Raw genomic sequence first — 19,793 nt, forward strand, 5'->3', positions numbered from 1 at the left:
GCCTGGGGGCGGGCGGGACGCCTCCTGTGGGCCGTGATGATGGACGTGGCCTGCCTCGGGCGTGGGAAGACTAGCAGTGAGGTTCTGTGTTTGTTCTTATTTGGCAGATTCTCAGCCCGGCCTTGGAGATGATGGGATTGGGGAACGGGCGTCGGAGCATGAAGTCGCCGCCCCTCGTGCTAGCTGCCCTGGTGGCCTGTGTCATTGTCCTGGGCTTCAACTACTGGATTGCCAGCTCCCGGAGCGTGGATCTCCAGGTGTTGTGTTTGTTTTGTCTCTGTGGCTGTCATGAAGTATGTAAAGTTGCGGGGTGGTGGGGTCCGAGGGGTTTGTTGTTTGTCGCCACCTAGGGTACTGTGCTCAGTGGTGTGCGACTCTGTATGTGGGTTCAGGGCTCTGCGTATCCCCCCACCCAGCCCTGGGCCTGGCTCTCCACACCAGCTCTGCGCTTGGGTGGGAAAGGACCCCTCGTGACTTCTTAGGACTGCTGCCGGAACATCCCTCTCGGCTTGTCACGTCAGTTAATTTTCAGCCCAGCTATTTGAGCCGGTTCTGGGAAGACAGCTCGCTTACGTCCACTGACCGCAGCCCGTTCTGGTCCTCCAGCTCACACTACATACCAAAGAGCAGTGGTGGAAATGTATTTGGATAATGGGTGTGAGACGTGTTTTTAGGGGTGCCAGTCTTGATCATCATCATTTAATGATAACAGTAATCTTAGCTTTCCCATTCGTTGTTGCCCTTCATGGTTCAGGCACAGTGCTGAACAGTGACAGAGACTCTGCTTGACCAAACTCAGGCTCCTCTGACCCTCCTCTCTACCAGGCCTCTGTCTTGGCCCCCATCCTGCCTTTGGCCTGCCCAGCCCAGCTCAGCAGAGAATCCTAAGTCACCCCCAACCCCTGATATCTGATCAAGCTCCTCATCCCTCTGCCTTGAAGTCGAAGCCCTTGGCCTTCAGCAAGAATCTTGTTAGGCCAGTTTAGCAGAAATCCCCCTACCCTTGATGTCTCCTCAATACTTCACCCTCTGACCCCTCACTCTGCTCGTTGGCTGTCAGTGCTCAGCTGTCTTTGCTGTGTTCACAGTTGAGCAGTTGCTCTCCCCTCCGACTACTGCATAGTCCTGACCCCTGGTGCAGTAGCCTCGAATAAAGTTTCCCTTACCATTTTAACAAATGTCAGAATAACTTCTCTTTAGCAGTACCTTACCTACCTGATCTTTTGAACACAGACTCTAAGTTTGGGACTTTGTTTTCGCCATTTCACGGGTTGGCAAACTGAGGCACAAAAAGGTAAGGTACAGGGGAGCCAGGATCCATCCCAGTCTTTCTGATGGTGGGCGGGGCCTCTCAGCGACGGAGGTCCATCCCGGCTGCGTGTTTGGTCCTGCTCTCACGCTCACCTCCAGGGTTCTGGTGCCTTTGCCTGAGCTTCCACCAGACCCGTGTTCTCCGGGCAGGTGTGGTCTTGGTGTCCACGGTTGGAGAACTGAATCTGTTTTCAGAAATTTTGTCTGGTAAAGAGTTGTTAAGTGTTCTGTTAGCAGGGAAAGGAACTAAATATTTGAGTACCGGCTTACGCCAGGTAAAGCATGAGGCTTTTATGCACTTACCTCATTTAAGCCTCACAGAATCTCTGGGAAAGGTGAGGCAGTGTTTCTGTGGACACCTGCATTGGAGACACTGAAGCTCAGAGAAGTGAATTCCTCCACGTAGAGCACCATTTATCTAGAAAAGTCTGCTGTAGCTTCTACACAGCTGACCTGAAGGATTGAGCCTTGGGAGCGCACTGTGTGTTTAAGGCTTGGTGCTGGCTTTGGGCCCCGGTGTTGTCTTTGCTGAGGGACCTTGGGTAGTCTGGTCTCCAGGGCTGGCTTGACATTCGCCCTTATGCTCTGGTGTCCTTGTAGACGCGAATCTTGGAGCTGGAAGGCAGAGTCCGCAGGGCGGCTGCAGAGAGAGGCGCTGTGGAGCTGAAAAAGAACGAGTTCCAGGGAGAGCTGGAGAAGCAACGAGAGCAGCTTGACAAAATCCAGTCCAGCCACAACTTTCAGATGGAGAGCGTCAACAAGTTATACCAGGATGAGAAGGCAAGACCTGCTTTGTTTTCCTCTTAACTCTGTCCTAAGTCCTGGTTTATCCACTGTTGAATTCTTCTCAGTAGGAGGATAAGCAGCTGTGTGTCCATCTGTGTAATTATGTAGAATTAGCCTCTTGATCGAGCCTAGGGTATCTCCCCCATCTCCCGTCAGTCCCTGGGTGGGCTTGTTGTAAAACCTTTTGCAATGGTGATAAATGGGAGAGATGCAAAAGAACTCTCTTAGCATCAGATTCATCCTCCTATTGTTTTTTTTCCTTACTTTCTACAGACGTGTATTAAGTACCTGCTCTGTGCCCGCCTGTGCCAGATGCTTGTATCTCAAAGAGGAATAGTGTTTGTGCCCTTGAGTATCTCACACTGAGAGGAGATGCAGACCTCTAATTAATGCTAACAAAGAAGGCAGGGGACTGAGTGCTGGTCTTCAAGTTTAAAACAAATCAGATCCTACACAGATTAAAAAGGGGATTCCTGATAACATATCTAAGTTTTATGTATCTTGCTTTTTCTGTTTTCTTAGGAATGCATGACTGCACTTTCCTGTGTATTGAATGGTATGAAGGTGCGGGTTACTAAGTATCTTCTCTTCTACAGTGTGTCAAACTCGTCACTATGCATTACCTAGGAGAGGTGGGCCCTCACTAGTGTGTGCGCCTCTGTCCGTGAAATGCTTGATTTATTGGAAGAAGGTGGTATCCTGAGATCCACTATCTCGGAGGTGGATTTGGTTTTATTATCAACTACTGGCTAGCACTTCACCAGAAAATGAATCATTTCTAGGTAGGGCCTCAGACTTTCCTTACGTAACTGGTTTAAAATGTGAGAAATACTTATTTTCATTTGCAGAGTACTTTCCCATATTCACAAATGGACATTTCTTCTCTGGGAGTTGTTCCATTTTTAATACTGTTGTAGTAAAGTGCTTCCTGAGTTTTCTTCACTTTTCTCACATGTGGGTGACACTATTTGTGCTCCTGACGTCCCCTTTAACTGAATAGAATAGAACCCAGACATTTCTCACAGCGTGTACACGGACAGAACCCCTTAAAGCACATTTTTTGGAGGAAGTAGAATTTGTTCTCAAGGAACAGAGTTTGCAGAAGTTGCAACTGGGATTTGCAGGACGTGCAGAGAACGTCTGTGGCACCCTGGCCCTCTGCTGGGTTAGGAAGGAGTGTGGCAGGACTGGGGAGTGTTGCTGGGGAAGTGGACCCAGGAGAGACCAGCGGGATCGCCCCACAGGGTCTGGGCTGAGATGGGCTCCCGGGCTGGGCCGGGCAAGGTGGGAAGGACCCTCCGTGCCGGTGTAGTGCTTCTTCAGTGCCCGGTGATGGTCTGGGACCAGCCGGAGCAAGTATTTCCATCTGCGGGTAGAGAGGAAAACGAAGAGGCTCTTTTGTGTGTCTGCCTGCCTCTCCACCCTGTGTGCCTGTGTCATAACCTGAAAATTTAACTCTCTTTTCCTTAGGAAGAATTGTTTTACTGTGAACCTCTGGCCTTTCTTCATTTTTGTTTACAACTGTTTTCGTTGTGACATGGCGGTGGTAGAAGATAGTGTGAGCATGTGTCCCTGTGTGGTGTTTGGCTGTTGCTTTTAAATGTCATTGTTGTCTTCACTCCATCAGTCTACCAAATGCTTCTGAAATTTTACTGGCCCACAGAATCCAAAATTCTGGGAACAACTATTCTCTCTCTTCATGCTCCTCCAAGCTTCTGGGTATTTTTGTGCATTTCATGGAAGTGTGGGTGCGTGTTTTGGGTGGGGAGAAAGAAAAGAGATTGCAGGGTAATTTCTGCTCATGAGGTGTTCTGCCCCGCCCTGGGTATGCATGCATGGGGCTCCAGACCCCTGTGAAGCGGGCTGTAGACAACCGGGCTTCTGTATCATGTGGGCAGAATCCTCAGAAGGCACAGAACAGTTCGTTCTAGGGAGATTACGGTGGCATGGTCAGTGAAGAGTCACCACCACAGACAAGTCCTGGAGGCGGAAGTGCTGGTTCATTTCAGTGTGATCTGATGTGGAGCTGAGACCACAAATGTGGAATTCTTTGAAATCTGTTTGGCCAGCTGTTTCCGGAAACATCTGCCTGTATAGGAAGAAACGAGAGGGAACATCATCTAGCCAGAAACCAGGTGACTGTCTCACCTCGGTTCTTAGTGCTGCAGTTTTGTGGCTTCTTTTTTAAAAAGGGGACATAACGCAGGATCTTAGCCTTCCTCCCCACCCCGCTTCAGGGGCTGTTTGAGGGCCAAGCGGAGGGAGGCTCTTGTAGTCACAGCAAACAGTTGACGATAGAAACTGAAAATCCAGGCATTCCAGTGCGGAGGGTAAAATACACATTTGAAAGAGTCAAAGAGCCATGGGAGAGAGAGTCCTTGTTCCTTTGGGGTTTTTAACTTTTAGGTTATGATGTAAAGTTCTTTTCATTTGGGGGCAGGGGGCTAGTTTCTCAGCTCCAGGAGGCTCTTAGCTGTAGCTTGGTGTGGTGGTGAAAGGCATGAGGCGTCCAGTCAGGCAGACCTGGGTTCAAAGCCTTCTTTTCCTCAGCTGTGTGATTTCAGGCAAGTCTGTTAAATTCTCTGGGCCTGTTTTCTCAGCTGTCAGGTGGAAAAAACAACAGAATCTCCCTTACAGAGTGGCTGTGAGGATTCAGTGAGATATTTATAAAGGGTGTAGCATAGTGCTTGACATGGGGTAGAAGCTCAAAAAATGGTAGCTAGTATTCTTACAACTAGTTGTAGTAACTAGTAGCAGTAGTAGTAACAGTAATAGTAAAAGCATAGCAGTAGAGGTGGTAGTGAACCACAGCATCAGTAGTGATTATATATATATTTGTGTGTGTGGACTCTTTTTTTCCCTCCCAAATTGAAACCATGAAACCACATTGTCCTAAGCTTTAAGAAAGGGTGAAGAAGATGCTGGGGCATCCGTTAGAACTGAGAGCTCACGGTGAAGCTGGGCCGTGGGAAGAGTACCACTGACAGCCAGCGCCCCAGCCGGGGGAGCTCACGTTTGCTGGCCTCCGCTTAGCCGGACACCAGGCTCAGCGTTTCACAGGACTGTTGCCTCTATTCCTCGCAGTAGCCTCTTGAGGTTGGTGCTCCTTGTACAGATGAGGGAACGGCGGCCCAGAGGGAATTAATAACTGTAACCCGGGACGAGACCTAGACCCCTGCCAGCCTCCAGGAGGCCTCCATCCCTGCCCCTGGCCTCCCTCTGCTCTGTGCACATACAGCTTCTCTGGGCCGTGAGTGGCTTCTCACGACTCTCTGTCACTAAGGAACACACAGGGGCATTGGTGGGGCCACAGAGGAAGCCAGGCTGGCCCAAGTGGATGGCTGTTGAAGCTTGCTGGTGGGATTGTTTTCCCTCTCCTTGCTTGAGAAGACTACCATATTCCAACTAGCTTGCCTTTGTTCCCAATTCCAAATTCTCAGGCAAAAAATACATGATCTTTCAATATGGCCGGGCAGTTCCCAGAGAAGTAGGGCTGATCTGTCACCCCAGTGACTTGAGTTGATCTCTTTTTGTATCTTGGGAGGTTAGCACTTGTGGTTTGAATTGGAATGACCTCTCTTTCAGACTTCTAAAGAATCATCTGATGGTCTAATAGTGATTCTTACCTATGGGAGGAGCTGGGGTGTTGTCATCTGAGGGAGGAGGCAGTTTGCAAATCTCACATCACCTAGAGATTTCTGACCTCCACCACCGTCCTGCCCGGGGAAGGAACTGTGTTACTCTGCATGGCTACTGTAGTCCTCAAGTGGGGGCCTGGATAGAAGCTTGAAAACCAAACCTGTAGGGAAAACGTGGTGATGAAATTAATGCTTCGGGTAGGCACTGTGTGGTAGAATTCCCTGTGATGATGGACATGTTCTCCATTTGTGCTCTGCGGTGTGGTAGTCACTGGCCAGGTGTGGCTGTTGAACACCAGAGTACGGCTAGTGGGACTGAGGAACTGAATTTTGAATTTTATTTAGTTTTAGCTAATCTAAATTTAAAAACCAAATATTGGACAACACGGGTTTGGATGGGGAGGCGGAACTCCAGTAGAAAGGCTGCTTTGGATCTCTGAGTTAGAGTCACGCTCTGCGGAGGAGCAGTTGGGCCAAGGCTGGGTCCCCTTCACTTCTTTGGTGCCCTTGCCCCTTCTCTGCGTGGTTCAGAATTGGACGATGGAAGATGAGGTCCCCTTCTGACTGGGTGGCTGTACTCTGTTGCTTGCTTGTGTTCTGTGATGCAGAAGGGTCACATCAGCGATTGGCTGATGTTTATGCCACATCTTGGGAATTTGAACTTACTTGTTATGGAAGTTGTTTCAGAGAGATCAGTCCTCTCCCAGCTGCACATCACAATTACCTGGGAGCTGACAGAGAAAAATACAGATGTTTAGAATACACTGGGTCAGAGTCTCCGGGTGTCGGGCCTCAAAGGATATAGCGTTTTTTTAAAGATTATACACACACGTGTGCACGCACAATTTTTTCTAAGTTCTCAGATCATTGTGATGCAGCTTGCTAATCCAGAGGCTGGTGATGGAGACAGGTGTTTTGTAGTCTTATAGTTTGAAAAATAAAAATTCTGTATCATGGTTTTTATTTTCATTTTTTTGACCCTGCCTGAATGAAATGATTTAAAAAGTAGATGGCATTATAATTAAGACATACAATTCTTTAAAAATAATTTGGCAGTGCTGTTACAAAGTAATTGATGTTAATTCTTTCTAAGATATTTCTCTCATCTTTACCCACATTTATTGGGATCTTTGAAAATTTTTAGAAGACATGCCAGGTTGGAGACTCCCTGCTCACTACTTTTCCCTGAGATTGCTGACTCCTCCAGAACGGGAATGCAGGTGTGTCTCCAGGTCCTCTGTGCCGAGACTAGCTCGCTCGGACGCCCCTTCCTTCAGGTGTCACCTGAAACGGGGAGGCATGTGGGAAACATCGCGGGAGCTTCTCGGCCGCTGTGCCCTCGTGATATAATGAGACGCAGAACAGTTATATGATGAAATAGCTGGACGTGCAGAAAGGTCAGAAGAATACTCAACAAACACCTGTGTGCTCCTCACCCAGAAATTATTTAGAACAAAAACTGAGTAAAGTTGACGTCCTCTGTATTCCCCTTCTCAGTTCCTTCCCTCTTTCTCTCCTGCCCAGAGATAGTCACTAGGATGGACTTGAATGATTATCCTTCTAGTTTATATTTCTGAATTTTGCCTACATGCTTCCGAAGGCAATACATATTTTTTTAATTTTTGAGTATTTGCTGTGCATGTTTGGTTGTTCTGTCGTTCTGTAACTTGCTTGTTGTAGTGAGCGTTGTTTGTGAGGTCTTTGTTGATTTTATAGATCTAGATCACTCATTCTAACTGCTGTGCCCTATTTCTTTGTATGAATAAACCACAGTTTCCCACCCCCGGTGGGTGGGCCCTCAAGTAGTTTCTAGTGTGTCACTGTTACAGAGAAGGTGACAGTGACTGTACTTCCACAGGGCTCCCTCCGCACGTGCGAGTTTCTCTGACCGTGCAGTGTTTTTCTAACTACAGCTTGGGACTCATTAGTGAGCTGTGAATAATAATATATTGAGTTATGACCCACAATAAAAAAAAATTAAAAATGTTACAGTGTTATTATACATGATAAGTATTGTTTTGTGAAACCTATATGTGTGTGAATGTCTGTACTGAATTGCAAGATAAAATTTGTCTTTGTGGGTCATGGTCAAAAGAGTTTGAAAGATACAGGGCTAGACCTAAAAGTTGAGTTGCTGGACCATACATTGTGTGTATTTTCACTTTTATTAACTGTTGCCACTTGACTATCAAAAGTGGTCCTGCTGTTGTCTTGCACCTTTGGAGCCATCCTGGCCTGTCCTGTTTTCACGAAGCACAGCCCATTGGATGAGGGGAGAAGCCTGGCACAGAGGGAGCCCATCCGTTGGCCCTCCATTTCTGTGTGTAATGTCTCACTCTTCTTTTCTGATACGCTGCACCCTAAGTCATGTGCCTGATCAGTTAGTGTATCTCATAGGTTTGAGGTGGGCACTCAGTAGTAGAGGTTCAAGCTTTTGATGAATGAATAAATGAATGGGAATCTCGATCGATAGACCAGTGCTTAACGAGATGCCTAGCGTGTGCCTGGGGCCCTGTGTCCTCAGCAGCTTGCATTCTGTTTTGGAGGAGGAGGAGATTCCTTCAAATGGCTAGAGAATAAGTAATTATTAACAGCAATACGAGTTCCATGAAAGGAGAGATCAGCATTGGCTAAAGGAGTTGTAATCTTTTCCTAACGAGATTGGATTTGAGCCTTGGAGGTTAGTATGGGATCGAGAGAAGTTTGAGGAGGAAGAATGGCATTTCGGCCTGTAGGGTAACATAAAGCCCAGGGTGAGAGATGGCAGGTGCAAGGTGTGGCGAGTCCCTGCAGGCTGTTTGGGAAGCACGTTGGGAGATAACTTTGTGCAATGGCAATTGTCGTTGCCTGCCTGGTCCACAGCCCTCCCTTCTCTGGAGAACGGCCCTTCACCATTGCTGCTGCCCACGTGGAAGGCGAGGTGGCCATGTTTGTTCTGTTTTCGTGACCCACAGCCCCTTGGATGAGGGGAGAAGCCTGGCGCAGAGGGAGTGCATTCACTGGCCAGGGCCTTGACCAGTCAGTCAGCTTCTCTGTCTTGATCATTTGAATCAAATCCCACAGACTCTGACCATTTGCTGGCAGATACTTCAAATGCGACTTCAGCTGAATCTTTGGGATTGAACCGTCGTTTTCATTACCTTTCTTCCCTGCCTCCCTGTGTCTTGCAGAAATAGGTGTGTTTACAATGATTTGACTCCATAAATGCAGTTATGCAGGTTCGTGTGTGTTTATAGAACTTGGTGGAGGCACTGGTGTGGTCACTTCCTAAGCTGTGTGTAAGAAGGGATATTCAGCTTTGTTTTGAAACAGAAAGTGATTGTGTGTGTCAGCCTTAAGTAACTTTGAAAAAAGTTTTTTTCTTAATTATCAAAAAATTGTTATTGTAGACAATTTTCAAAAAAAAGAAAATTAAAATCACCTGTAATTCCATCAGTCAGATCAACCAGTGAGGACCCCCCTTTTTAAAAACTACAGGTTACTTAAAAAACTACAGCTTTTATAAATTATTGTTATATTCAGGCTTTTATAAATGTAGTATGCCATGAAAATTGTAGAATAGAAGTGGAGGGTCTTTAAAATGACAAACACGTGTGAAGACAGCTAGTTTTTGCACGTCATTAAAAAAGACGAGAGGGGCTGGCCCCGTGGCGCAAGCGGTTGGGTGCGCGTGCTCCACTGCGGCGGCCCGGGGTTCGCTGGTTCGGGTCCCGGGCGCGCACCGACGCACTGCTTTGGCAAGCCATGCTGTGGCGGCAACCAATATAAAGTGGAGGAGGATGGGCACGGATGTTAGCCCAGGGCCGTCTTCCTCGGCAAAAGAAGAGGAGGATTGGCGGATGTTAGCACAGGGCTGATCTCCTCACAAAAAAAAAAAAAAAAAAAAAAGACGAGAAACTTTTGGCTTATTATGTATGCATTGTTATCCTGGGGTGTTGAGGTGACCGCTTCATAGGTAGAAAGTCAGGGGTACAATTCCAGACAAGATTTTTCATAAATGTTTGCTGAAGGGAACTTTTGTAAACTACCTTAATATCTAATTGGCATAGGTGACTCTGATTTGAATGTGAAGATCTGCATTTGATTCAGGTGAACAGGATTCTTCATACGTGTGTTGTTCCCATTGTCTATTGGCTGCATAACAAATTACCCCAGAACATAGTGGTTTAAAACCCCGACAAACAACGTTTGTTTTGCTTACACGTCTGCAATTTGGGAGGGCTTGGTGGGACAACTTGTCTGTACTCCACACTTCACCATCTGGGATGCCTTGATGGCTCGGGGTAGAGTTGCCTGTAGGTTCCCTCACTCCTGTCTCTGGTGGTCAGTGACCCGAGACCTTGGTGGGGCTGAGGCTGCGACACCTACGTGTGGCTTTTCCATGTGGCTCCTGGGCTTCCCTGAAGCATGGAGGCTGGGCTCCCAGGGCAAACTTCCCGGCAGAGGGAGAGGGAACACACGAACCAGGAAGAAGCTGTCATCTTTGTAGTGGTTTCCCAGGGCTGCTGTAACAAATTACCACAAACTGAGTGGCTTAAAAACAACACAAGTTTATTCTTTCATGGTTCTGGAGGCTAGAAGTCCAAAATCAAGGTGTCGGCAGGGCCATGCTCCCTCGAAGGCCCTAGGGGAGGATTTTCCTTGCCTCTTGTAGCTTCTGTGTGTGCTGGCTATTTCTGACATAATTCTTGGCTGTGGCTGCACCGCTCTGATCTCGGCCTGCGTCCCCACATGGCCATCTTCCCTCTGTGTCTTGTACCTTTGCCGCTTCTCTTCAGTCGGACTGATTGACGGGCCGCCCTCATGACTTACTTTAACTGAATTACGTCTGCATAGACCCTGTTTCTAAGTAAGATTTTTCCCAGGTCTCCTCACAGGTTCCGGGTGGACATGAATTTCAGGGTACGCTGTTCAGCCGTACTCCTTTTACTGCCCTTGCCCCAGCGGTCAGCACGGTCGCCCCCTCAGCACTCCTTCCAGGCCGGTCACTGAGTCCCACCCAGACTGAAAGGGCAGGAATGAGACTCCATCTGTGGGAGCAGTGTCTAAGAACTGGAGGTCACATTTTTAAAACACCACATTTGTGTGGGTATAAATAATCCTCACACAACCACCAGTGAAATACTGTTTTCTTTTTATAGATGTATATGTGTTTATGTATAAAACAGGTTTCTTAAGGGGCCTACATAGAAACAGATCCTTGGTTTTAGTTTTTGGCAAAAGCCAATGGAGATTCACTTGTTAAGGTCTGCGTTATCCCTGAGAGTGGCACACAGTGGTTTAAATCATTCTGTTATTTCATGGTCAGCAGGCTGATTAATATTTTTGGGTCTGAAGACTTACCAGGATTTTGGGTACCCTCCTGACCAGTTGCTGCTCCGTAGCCACACTGTGGCCCTCCAGGCATGCGAAGGACACATGACCTGATGTCTAAAATGCTCAGGGGAGGAGTCTGGGAGACCTTGGATCACGTACAGCACTTGGTCCAGAGGATGTGGAGCTTCCTGCAATTGTGCTCATTTTTTGCTAGCCAAAAGTTAGGAAAAGCTCCATTTTCCATATTTGTGCCTTGGACATTCTTTCAAGGCTGGTTTCTTACAGCCATTTATCCACGTGGACATTTATACTTTTCACTTGTTTGTTAAAATATATAAATTAACTTTGCAGTAGTGCAAAGAAAATCGTTTGAGGAACATTTCATTTGTAATGGAAATCCAGTTCTTGTGTCATTCATGAAGGGAAGCAACTGCCCAAAGATTGCTGAGTGGAAGAATGGAAGAGGGGATGTTGGCGACGTGTTAACTGTTGTGTGTCCAGAAAGAGAAGAGCTTCTTGATGGAGGCAGTTGGGAAGGTGGAGGGAGACTGCCCTTCTGGTCAAAAGGACTTGCCTCAACCCCACCCTTGTCACTCCCCTGTGTGACCTGCACCCACATTGAGGTGGCCGTGGTGAGCTCCCAGGTTTCTCTTGCACAGTTGCTGGGGGCATGAGAAGGCTCTGGAAAGCATTATTTGAGGTGTGGCGTGAAAATATCCTATGGTTTAGAGGGCTTTCCTATTTTGAGTGACCAGTGAGTTGGAGTTTCCATGGTTGTTGGGTGGTGAAAGCCAGGAGAGCCAGAGCATTTGGATGGGTGGGGGCCGCCCCTCTCAATTGGGGCGTGTGTTTCTATGGATGACTTACTTTCTGAGATTCTGCCCCTTAAAGAGGAAATGACTAATGTTAAGAAGTCTGGTCATTTGTCCTACTTTAGAGTTTTCATAGTGCTTTCACACACATGAACACATTTTATTTCTCGAAGTGCCTTACTGGGGACAGGCGTTGTTACCTCCCAGATGGGGGTGAAGACTGAGCCCCTGAGAGGTCATGTAGCTCCCGGGGACCTGCAGAGCAGCTGACGGGGCTGGGCCCAGGCTGCTGGCTCCTTCACCTCTCTGGCTCCACCACAGTGAATTCTCAGCCAGTCAGACACAGTTCTCAGAGTGTTCCAGTTTCTCTTCTGTAGGCCGGCTTTTCTTGCCCACCGAGAATGTGGTGATTTCCTTCTGGAGGGCTGGGTTTCTTGGGGAACCAGATGGACTTGTGCAGATAAAAGTGGTTTCTTTGATTTTTATCATCTTTTATCCCTGTGATTGATTATGTATCAAGGGTGCTAAAACAGCTTTTCTGTTTTTATTTCTGTTAATTTTCCGCATCTAGTTCTGTCTGTCCGTTCAGTATTTATTTTGCCAGGGGCTAGGCTTGTGCCCTGGTGGACCAGGCCATGTCCATTGTCTGTGCATTTCCCATTGAGTGCTGGAGAAAGACAAGTTAAACTGTAGACAGAGAAATTACCTATTTTAAGCAGAAAGGGTTTAGTCCGGGGAAGTAGGTGCCTATAGAAAGGGGGAAGGATCTGGAGGAACAATCTCAGCTGGGGATATCTCACCACGGCAGGACCAGCCCTCCAGGCCCACTCCCTGGGCCCGACCCAGAGGCTGGACCAGGAGGCTGCCGCTGCACCCTTAGCTCAGAGCTGGGGGCACCCCACTCCTTGCTTCATTCTGTACCTCCAAGCCCCTAACCCTGTACAGCATTCCCTTCTCAAGTGATTGCATCCACTTGGAATCTGAATCCCGCTGGGAAGGAGTCTAGACAATGTACTTTAGCATTTGCATCTTTGCCCTTCGGGAAGACATGGTAAGAGGAGTCTACCTTATCCTCCACCAGGCAGGTGGGGCTAGGGGTATCTTAAGTGCTGTGTGAGTCACTGTGCAGGAGAGCCACCCTCAGGATATCTCTCCTGGAAACGCCCGGCGAATGAATGGCACCTGGTTGCTGGGTGTGAGAGGCAGTGAGTGGTGTCTGGCAGAGAGAGGAACGCAGAGGCCCTTTTGCAAAAGGCCTTTTAAGCCACCAAGTTTGGACCTGAGTTTGAGGACAGGGTTTAAGCTGTGGATCAAGGCCATCAGATCAGATCTGGCAGTTTAAAAGGCAGGCCCTGGCCCCTGGGGAGTATGTTTGGGTCCGGGAGCAGGGCAGAGAGGAGGCAGACCTCTCACACGGCTCTTGAAATATTTGAAGCAAAAATGATGTTGCGCCGAGTGGGGGTAGGAGTGGAATGAATTCTGCAGAGTCAGCAGATTGGAGAGAGAGCCAGGAAGAGGAACCGACAGACTGGGTGATAGATGGGATGTGGAGAGGTCTACACAGAGGCAGAAGGTGAAAGCAGGTGAAATAAATCCATTGAAAATCTGTTTCCCTGAAAAAAAGTGTTTCAGATTGTAAATTCTGTAATTTGCTGATTGGCTGTAGCCTTGAAAGACAGCTTTGTAATTAAACTCGAGTAATTTACCTCCCAGGTTAAAAAAAAAAAGTGCTTGTTAGGAGAAACGGCAAAATATATGATGTTCAGCAAATGCCCTTTTCTGCAGTGTCCCCATACTGGTGGGTGATGCGGTGGTGGGTCTCCATCCTTCCTGTCCCCCCTCACCTCCCACTCGCAAGGGAAGGGCCTGGGGTCTGTCGGGGGATGCGCTGGACCTCAGGAGAAAACTCAGGAAAGCTCCTTTCAGACCGCTGTGCTTGTACAGCACAGCTTGGATTGCTTCCACGCAGAAGGCGTTCTCGCGCAGCGTGAAGTTGCCGTGATGATGGGCGGTGGAGCAGACGTGCAGGTATTTCCTGTGGGACAGAAACAAACCCCACATGGGCTTCTTGCTTTAAGCAGCTCTTGGACTTGGCTTCTTGTTTAAAGAAGAGCGCTTGTTTCCTGCTGTAGAAAGTGTGACGCCCCCGGAGTGTGCTCCCGTGGCCGCCTTTGTCTTGTGCTCTGATCACTCAGAACTCCCTGACCCTCCGTGCACCTGCTGTGAAATATGTTTGATGTGAAATATGCAAAGGATGTTGGACCTTGCTCTCCTTTCATTTGTTTTCTCCGTGGCATTGACAAGTGGGGCTCTGATTATTCGTGTTTAAGAACACTGGGGATCTGTTAGGAGCGCTGGCAGCAGCCCTGTAACCTGTACACTTGGTTCGGTTTTCATTTCCTCTTTAGTCCCCAGGTGTCTGTGTACACCTGTTTGCAGAAAGTCAGCATTTGCAGAGCTGTGGCCTTTCCCGTGGGTGAGGGTGGATACGTTGTTAGGCCCAGCCCAGGGCTCGTCCTGCGGTGCCTGTGGTGGGGTCAGGTGAGGTTGGAATCTTCGGTCCCAAGCACCAGCCGCACTCTGTCGTGGGGGCATTTCCTGGCTGGTTAAAGAACAACCAGGGAATGTTCCAGATCACCGGGGCTGCATGTACTGCCATGAGTGTTTTTCTTCCTCTAAAAACAGGGCGAAGATTTTGAAGCTCCCTGCCTCCCGCCAAGCCCCTGTGGGGTGTGCTCTTCCAACTGAGCTTTCGTCTTTCCTGGGAAGTGTCCGGGCGTGGACACCAGGAAGAGCTGAGGGGTGGGCATGGCATTGAGAAGGGTACAGAGGGATGTGAGCTGCTCCAGGGCGAAGGGACGAGAGCTCCCTGGCAGCAGGCAGCTCATGACAGAGAGAACCAGGGTTTGCGGACCGAGGAGGAGGGCCCTCATTCTGCCTTAGAGTCAACTGCTGGAGAAGCACCGGAGAACGTTCTGGAGTTCCCAATCCCTGTCCTGTTTGGGTCCTCCTGGGACCTCTCTCTGACCCAGGTTGTGTGGGTTAGAGGCGTGTGGCGGGTGTGGCCTGGGTGGCACTTGTGGCAGGTTCTCAGTGTCAGGCGGTCTCCTCACTTTGCCCCCGCTCCTCCCTCCTCCTCCCTCCTTCCCTCCCTCCTTCCTCCTCCTCCCTCCTTCCCTCCTCCTCCTCCCTCCTCCCCTCCTCCTCCTCCCTCCCTCCCTCCTTCCCCCTCCCTCCCTCCTTCCCCCTTCCTCCCTCTTCCCTCCCCTCCCCTCCCCTCCTTCCTTCTTACTCTCCTTCCCCCTCCTCCCATCTTCCTTCGTTTCCTGCCCCACACCCCCCTCTTCCCCTTCTCCCTCCATCCTTCGTCTCTTAAGCAACGTGCCCCTTCTTGGGGAGGCTGGGGTGGGTGTGACCCAGTGTTGGGTCAGGGCTCTCTCCCAGTAGGCCTGGTGCTTGTCTCCAGGATGGAAGCCGTCCCTCGTGGACCTTGCCCTGCAGAGCAGCGGGCACCCAGTGACCTGCCCGGGTAAGCCCAGGGTCGCTCCTGGCCCTCCCAGCGAGTTTCGGGTGTGCTTTCCCAGCCAGCGGGTGGGAGGGTGTTGTTTCCTTCCGCATGACAGCACGGGACCTTCCGGCAGGAGCTATTTTGGGTGTGTAGAGCACCGGCGCCTGTGTGTCCTGGGTGTTCTCCTGGATAGATGGTGTTTCTTTCTTTTTTTTTTTTAAGCTTTGCGTAGAGTTATGCTTAATCCCCCCACAACCTTCCAGTAAAACTTCATGACTTGAGCCCGTTCTCCTGCAGTCACAGCCCAGACCCACTCACCCTCCTGCCGGTCGGCCAGCACCTGCCCGTTAGGCACCTTGGCCCCTCTGACCAGGACCCTGCTGCACACTGGGATTCTGCCTGCCTCTGTCTCCTGAGCACTCACACCCACTCGTCTCCTCCTGTTCACACCCTCATAGCCATGTTCTCACACCAGCTTACACTCGCTCCCTCGTATCCAGACTCTAACGCTAATTCACTGGCTCACCCACACACATTCTTTGTGGGGGGTTTTTTTGTTATTTTTTTTGTTGTGGTAGAATATATATAACATAAACATGAATGTCTTAACCATTTTTAGGTGTCTAGTTCAGTGGCATTAAGTACCTGCACATTATTGTGCAGCCATCACCACCATCCATCTCCAGAAACTTTTCATCTTCCCCGACTGAAACTTGGTACCCATTAAACAATAACTCTGCGTTCCTCCCTCCCCGCGTCCCTGGCCACCACACTTCTACTTCCTGCCTCTATGAGTGTGAGGACTCGAGGGATAGCATGTGAGTGGAATCATACAGTATTTGTCCTTTTGTGTCTGGGTTATTTCACTTAGTGTACTGTCTTCAACACACTCACATTCTTTCACATTCTTACACAGATTCTCCCTCCCCCTCACACACACACACACACACACACATTCCTGTGTCCCTGCCATTTGCTGGACCTTGAATAACCCAGGTTGCAAGTTCGTATACTTTCCAGTGTCCTAGGTTTCTGTCGCTCCCAAGAGTAGGTCTCAAACCTAACACCTTGGCCCCGTGTGTCTCTCTGAGCACCTCCTCTGTGAGTGGTGACTTAGCCGCCCTCTGCTGCCACCAGAGCTGTGCGGATTCTCGGGGTCGTCTGCCCCGTGCACACTCGTCCCTCTCTGGTGAGCCATAGGGCGGCGGTGTGGACCGTTCGTCTTTGCACCTCCAGGCCCTGGCTCTCGCTGTACACATAATGTACAGGCTGTGCCGGCTTGCTGAGTGCTGGAATTCCTCACATGCCTCCTCCGCTGTGCTTTCCAGTGGCCTGCCTCCCCTCCACTCTGTGAGTTGTGGGTAAATGTGTCTCCTTATGTCAGCAAGGTCACCCAGGGCTTCCCCCTGCTGGCAGTGTTCCTGCAGGCTGCCGTTCAGCCCCTCGGGACTTAGAATGGCAGGCGTTTGGGGACTGGAGGGATGCTTGTGGTTGTCCAGACCAGTGGTTTTCCACGCCAGGGGCACGTGGTGGAGAGGCTGGGGGCCGGGCAGCTGAGCCGGGGCCTGGACCTCTGCCCCGGCCCCACTGTCACTCCTTGACGTCCGCTAGACCTTTTCATTTGAAAGAAGGTTTTGACTGGTTAAACCTCCAGCGTCTACTCTGGGGCCATTTGGAAATGTAGGGAGTGGGGCTTTTCTTTTGTCTTGGTGACACACAGTGCAGGGACCAAGGTGCTGCTGGCATTTAGAGGGGGTGAAGGGAGCAGGGCTGCTAAAGATGCTGTCGTGTGGGGGACAGTGTGGAAAATAAAGAATCGTGCCACCTGAAATGCCCATCATGTGCCCCTATTAAAACACTGCAGGCCAGCCTCTTAGGTTCCAGCTGGGGAAACTGAGGCCGGGAGAAGTTAAGTGATGTGTCACAGGTCAAGGAGCACATTAGTAGCAGACCCCAAACCAGAATCCACAGAATCTTCTGTCTCCTTCCCCCCTTTCAAGTCTTCATTTTCTTCAAGAAAATCCCCTCCCATCTTCTCTCCCCTCCCATCTGCTCTCTGTCTCTCAACTCATTTCTCTTTTTCTTGCTTCTCCCTTTTATCCCATTAATAAGCCTCAAAAGTCTTTATCATAGCTGATGAATTGTTGGTGGAACTCTATATACTGTGATAAGAAAACTGCTTAATTTTAGGAGGGAAATTACAAGTAAGAAATAAGACACTGGAAGGACCTGTACCTCTGAAAGATCTTGAACTTACCCAAAATTTCTTTCAGAAAACAAAAGTTTACCTCAGCATCTTCTAACTCACCTTTCTTTTCACTAAAAGTTAAGATTAAAAAAAGAATTGGTTCTTAACTTTGCTTTTCAGTTTTAATTAGTAACGTGACATGATTATGTATGTGTCTCTGTGTAGACTAATTGTAGAAAATTTTAAACGTGAAAGTAGACAGAATGATCTAATGGCCCTCCATGTGGCCAACATCAGGCTTCAGTGATTATAACTCATACTGTTTCAATCATAAATATTTCAGTATGCGTCTCTAAAAGGCGGGACCTTCTCTTTGTCGTAACTGCGATACCAATATCAGACTGAAAACTCCAGAATCCCTTAATAGCAAAGATTCATCCAGTGTTCACGTTTGTGCATATTTTTAATCACAAAAGTGACTTATGTTGGCCGTAGGGTTTTGTGGGCTGGACTCACGGCTGCACCTCTTTGTGTCGTGGTTTCTCTGACAACATGTTCAGTGAGCCGATATTTGGCCCACAGGGGCTGTAGGCGTGAGGTGTGTGGGTGGCAGTACTTGTTTTGTTTTGGCTGTGAATGGGTGCTAGTGTGAGTGTGTAATCTCAGCGGGATGCTGTAAATAAATGGTAACTAGTTGGCACTTCTCTGCTACCAGACTCTCTCTCTGCCCTCCCGTCTTATTCCCCAGGGACTGTGCCTTTCCTGCTGGCAAGTGGCTATTGAGCACTGAAAACGTCCCAGTTGACACGTGCTGTAAGTGTAAATAAAATATGCTAGATTTCAAAGGCTTAGTGTGAAAAAACAAAGTGAAATATCTCATTAATGCTGTTTTATGTTGATTACATCTTGAAATGATAATTGGGATATATTAGATTAAATAAAACATTAATATTTAATTTCACATGTTTCTTTTTGTTAATTGAGATAAAATTCACATAACACAAAACTCACCGTTTTAACCATTTTAAAGTGTATCATTCATTGGTTTTGGGTGTATTTACGATGTTGTACAACCATCACTACTATCTAATTCCCGAACATTTTAATCACCCCCCAAAAAAGTGTGTACCTGTTAAGCAGTCTCTCCCCATTTCCACCTCCCCCCAGCCCCTGGCAACCACTGATTTACTTTCTCTCTCTGTAGATATGCCGGTTCTGTGCATATCATGTCAATGGAATCACACATTTTGTGGCCTTTTGTGTCTGGCTTCTTTCACTTAGTGTAGTGTTTTCAGGATTCTTCCATGTTGTAGCTTGTATCAGTACTCCATTCCTTTTTATGGCTGAATAATAGTCCATTATATGGATACACCACTTTCTGTTTAGCCCTTCATCACCTGATGGGTATTGAGTTGTTTCCATTTTTTGGCCATTATGAATAATTATTGCTGTGAACATTTGTGGGCAGGTTTCTGTGTGGACATGTGTTTTTGTTTCTCTTGGGTATATACCTGGAATTACATACCTGGTTGTATGATAACTAGTTGTTTGAGGAACTGCCAGCTGTTTGCCACAGTGACTGCACCAATTTACCTTCTCCTCAGCTGTGTGTGAGGGTTCCCGTTTCTCTCCCGTGCACAAGCTTGTCAATACTTACTTTCCTTTTTTGGTTTTTTTTACTTGTAGCTATCCTAGTGTGTGAGAAGTGGTATCTTCACATTTTGATTTGCATTTCTCTCATGACTAATGATGTTGAGCATCTTTCATGTACTTATGGGCCATTTGTGTATCTTCTTTGGGGAAATGTCTATTCAAATCCTTTGCCCAATCTGTTTCTTTTTACTTAATTTAGTGTGACAACTAGAAATTTTTTAATTTCCATTTATGACTGACATTATATTTCTGTTGGACAGCACTGCTCTGGGAGATTTTGAAATTGGTGAAGGGTAAAAAGAAGACTAATGAATATTTCTTATTCTTCCCTTCATTCTTTTTTTTTTTAATATATTTTTCCCCTAAAGCCCCAGTAGATAGTTGTATGTCATAGCTGCACATTCTTCTAGTTGCTGTATGTGGGATGCGGCCTCAGCATGGCGGGAGAAGCGGTGCGTCGGTGCGCGCCCGGGATCCAAACCCGGGCGGCCAGCAGCGGAGTGCGAGCACTTAACCGCTAAGCCACGGGGCCGGCCCTCTTCCCTTCATTCTTACCGTCGTTCGCAGGTCACTGAGGTTAA

General features: G+C 48.3%; 1 protein-coding gene across 3 annotated transcripts in view; it reads left to right on the top strand.

The window, feature by feature from the left end:
- The window catches only part of GOLM1 (golgi membrane protein 1), a 63,548-nt gene that overhangs the window by 12,700 nt on the left and 31,055 nt on the right, over positions 1 to 19,793 (top strand). For all 3 annotated transcript variants that reach the window (XM_004440805.3, XM_087444321.1, XM_087444320.1), the window contains exons 2-3: positions 108 to 257; positions 1,912 to 2,091. In XM_004440805.3, the coding sequence (XP_004440862.1) occupies positions 129 to 257; positions 1,912 to 2,091 (309 nt within the window). In that variant the 5' untranslated portion in view covers positions 108 to 128. The remainder of the gene's footprint in view (positions 1 to 107; positions 258 to 1,911; positions 2,092 to 19,793) is intronic.

This window comes from Ceratotherium simum, chromosome 20 (genome assembly GCF_057802395.1).
Source record: "Ceratotherium simum simum isolate JZ-2026a chromosome 20, ASM5780239v1, whole genome shotgun sequence".
In the NCBI taxonomy this organism is placed as follows: Eukaryota; Metazoa; Chordata; class Mammalia; order Perissodactyla; family Rhinocerotidae; genus Ceratotherium; species Ceratotherium simum.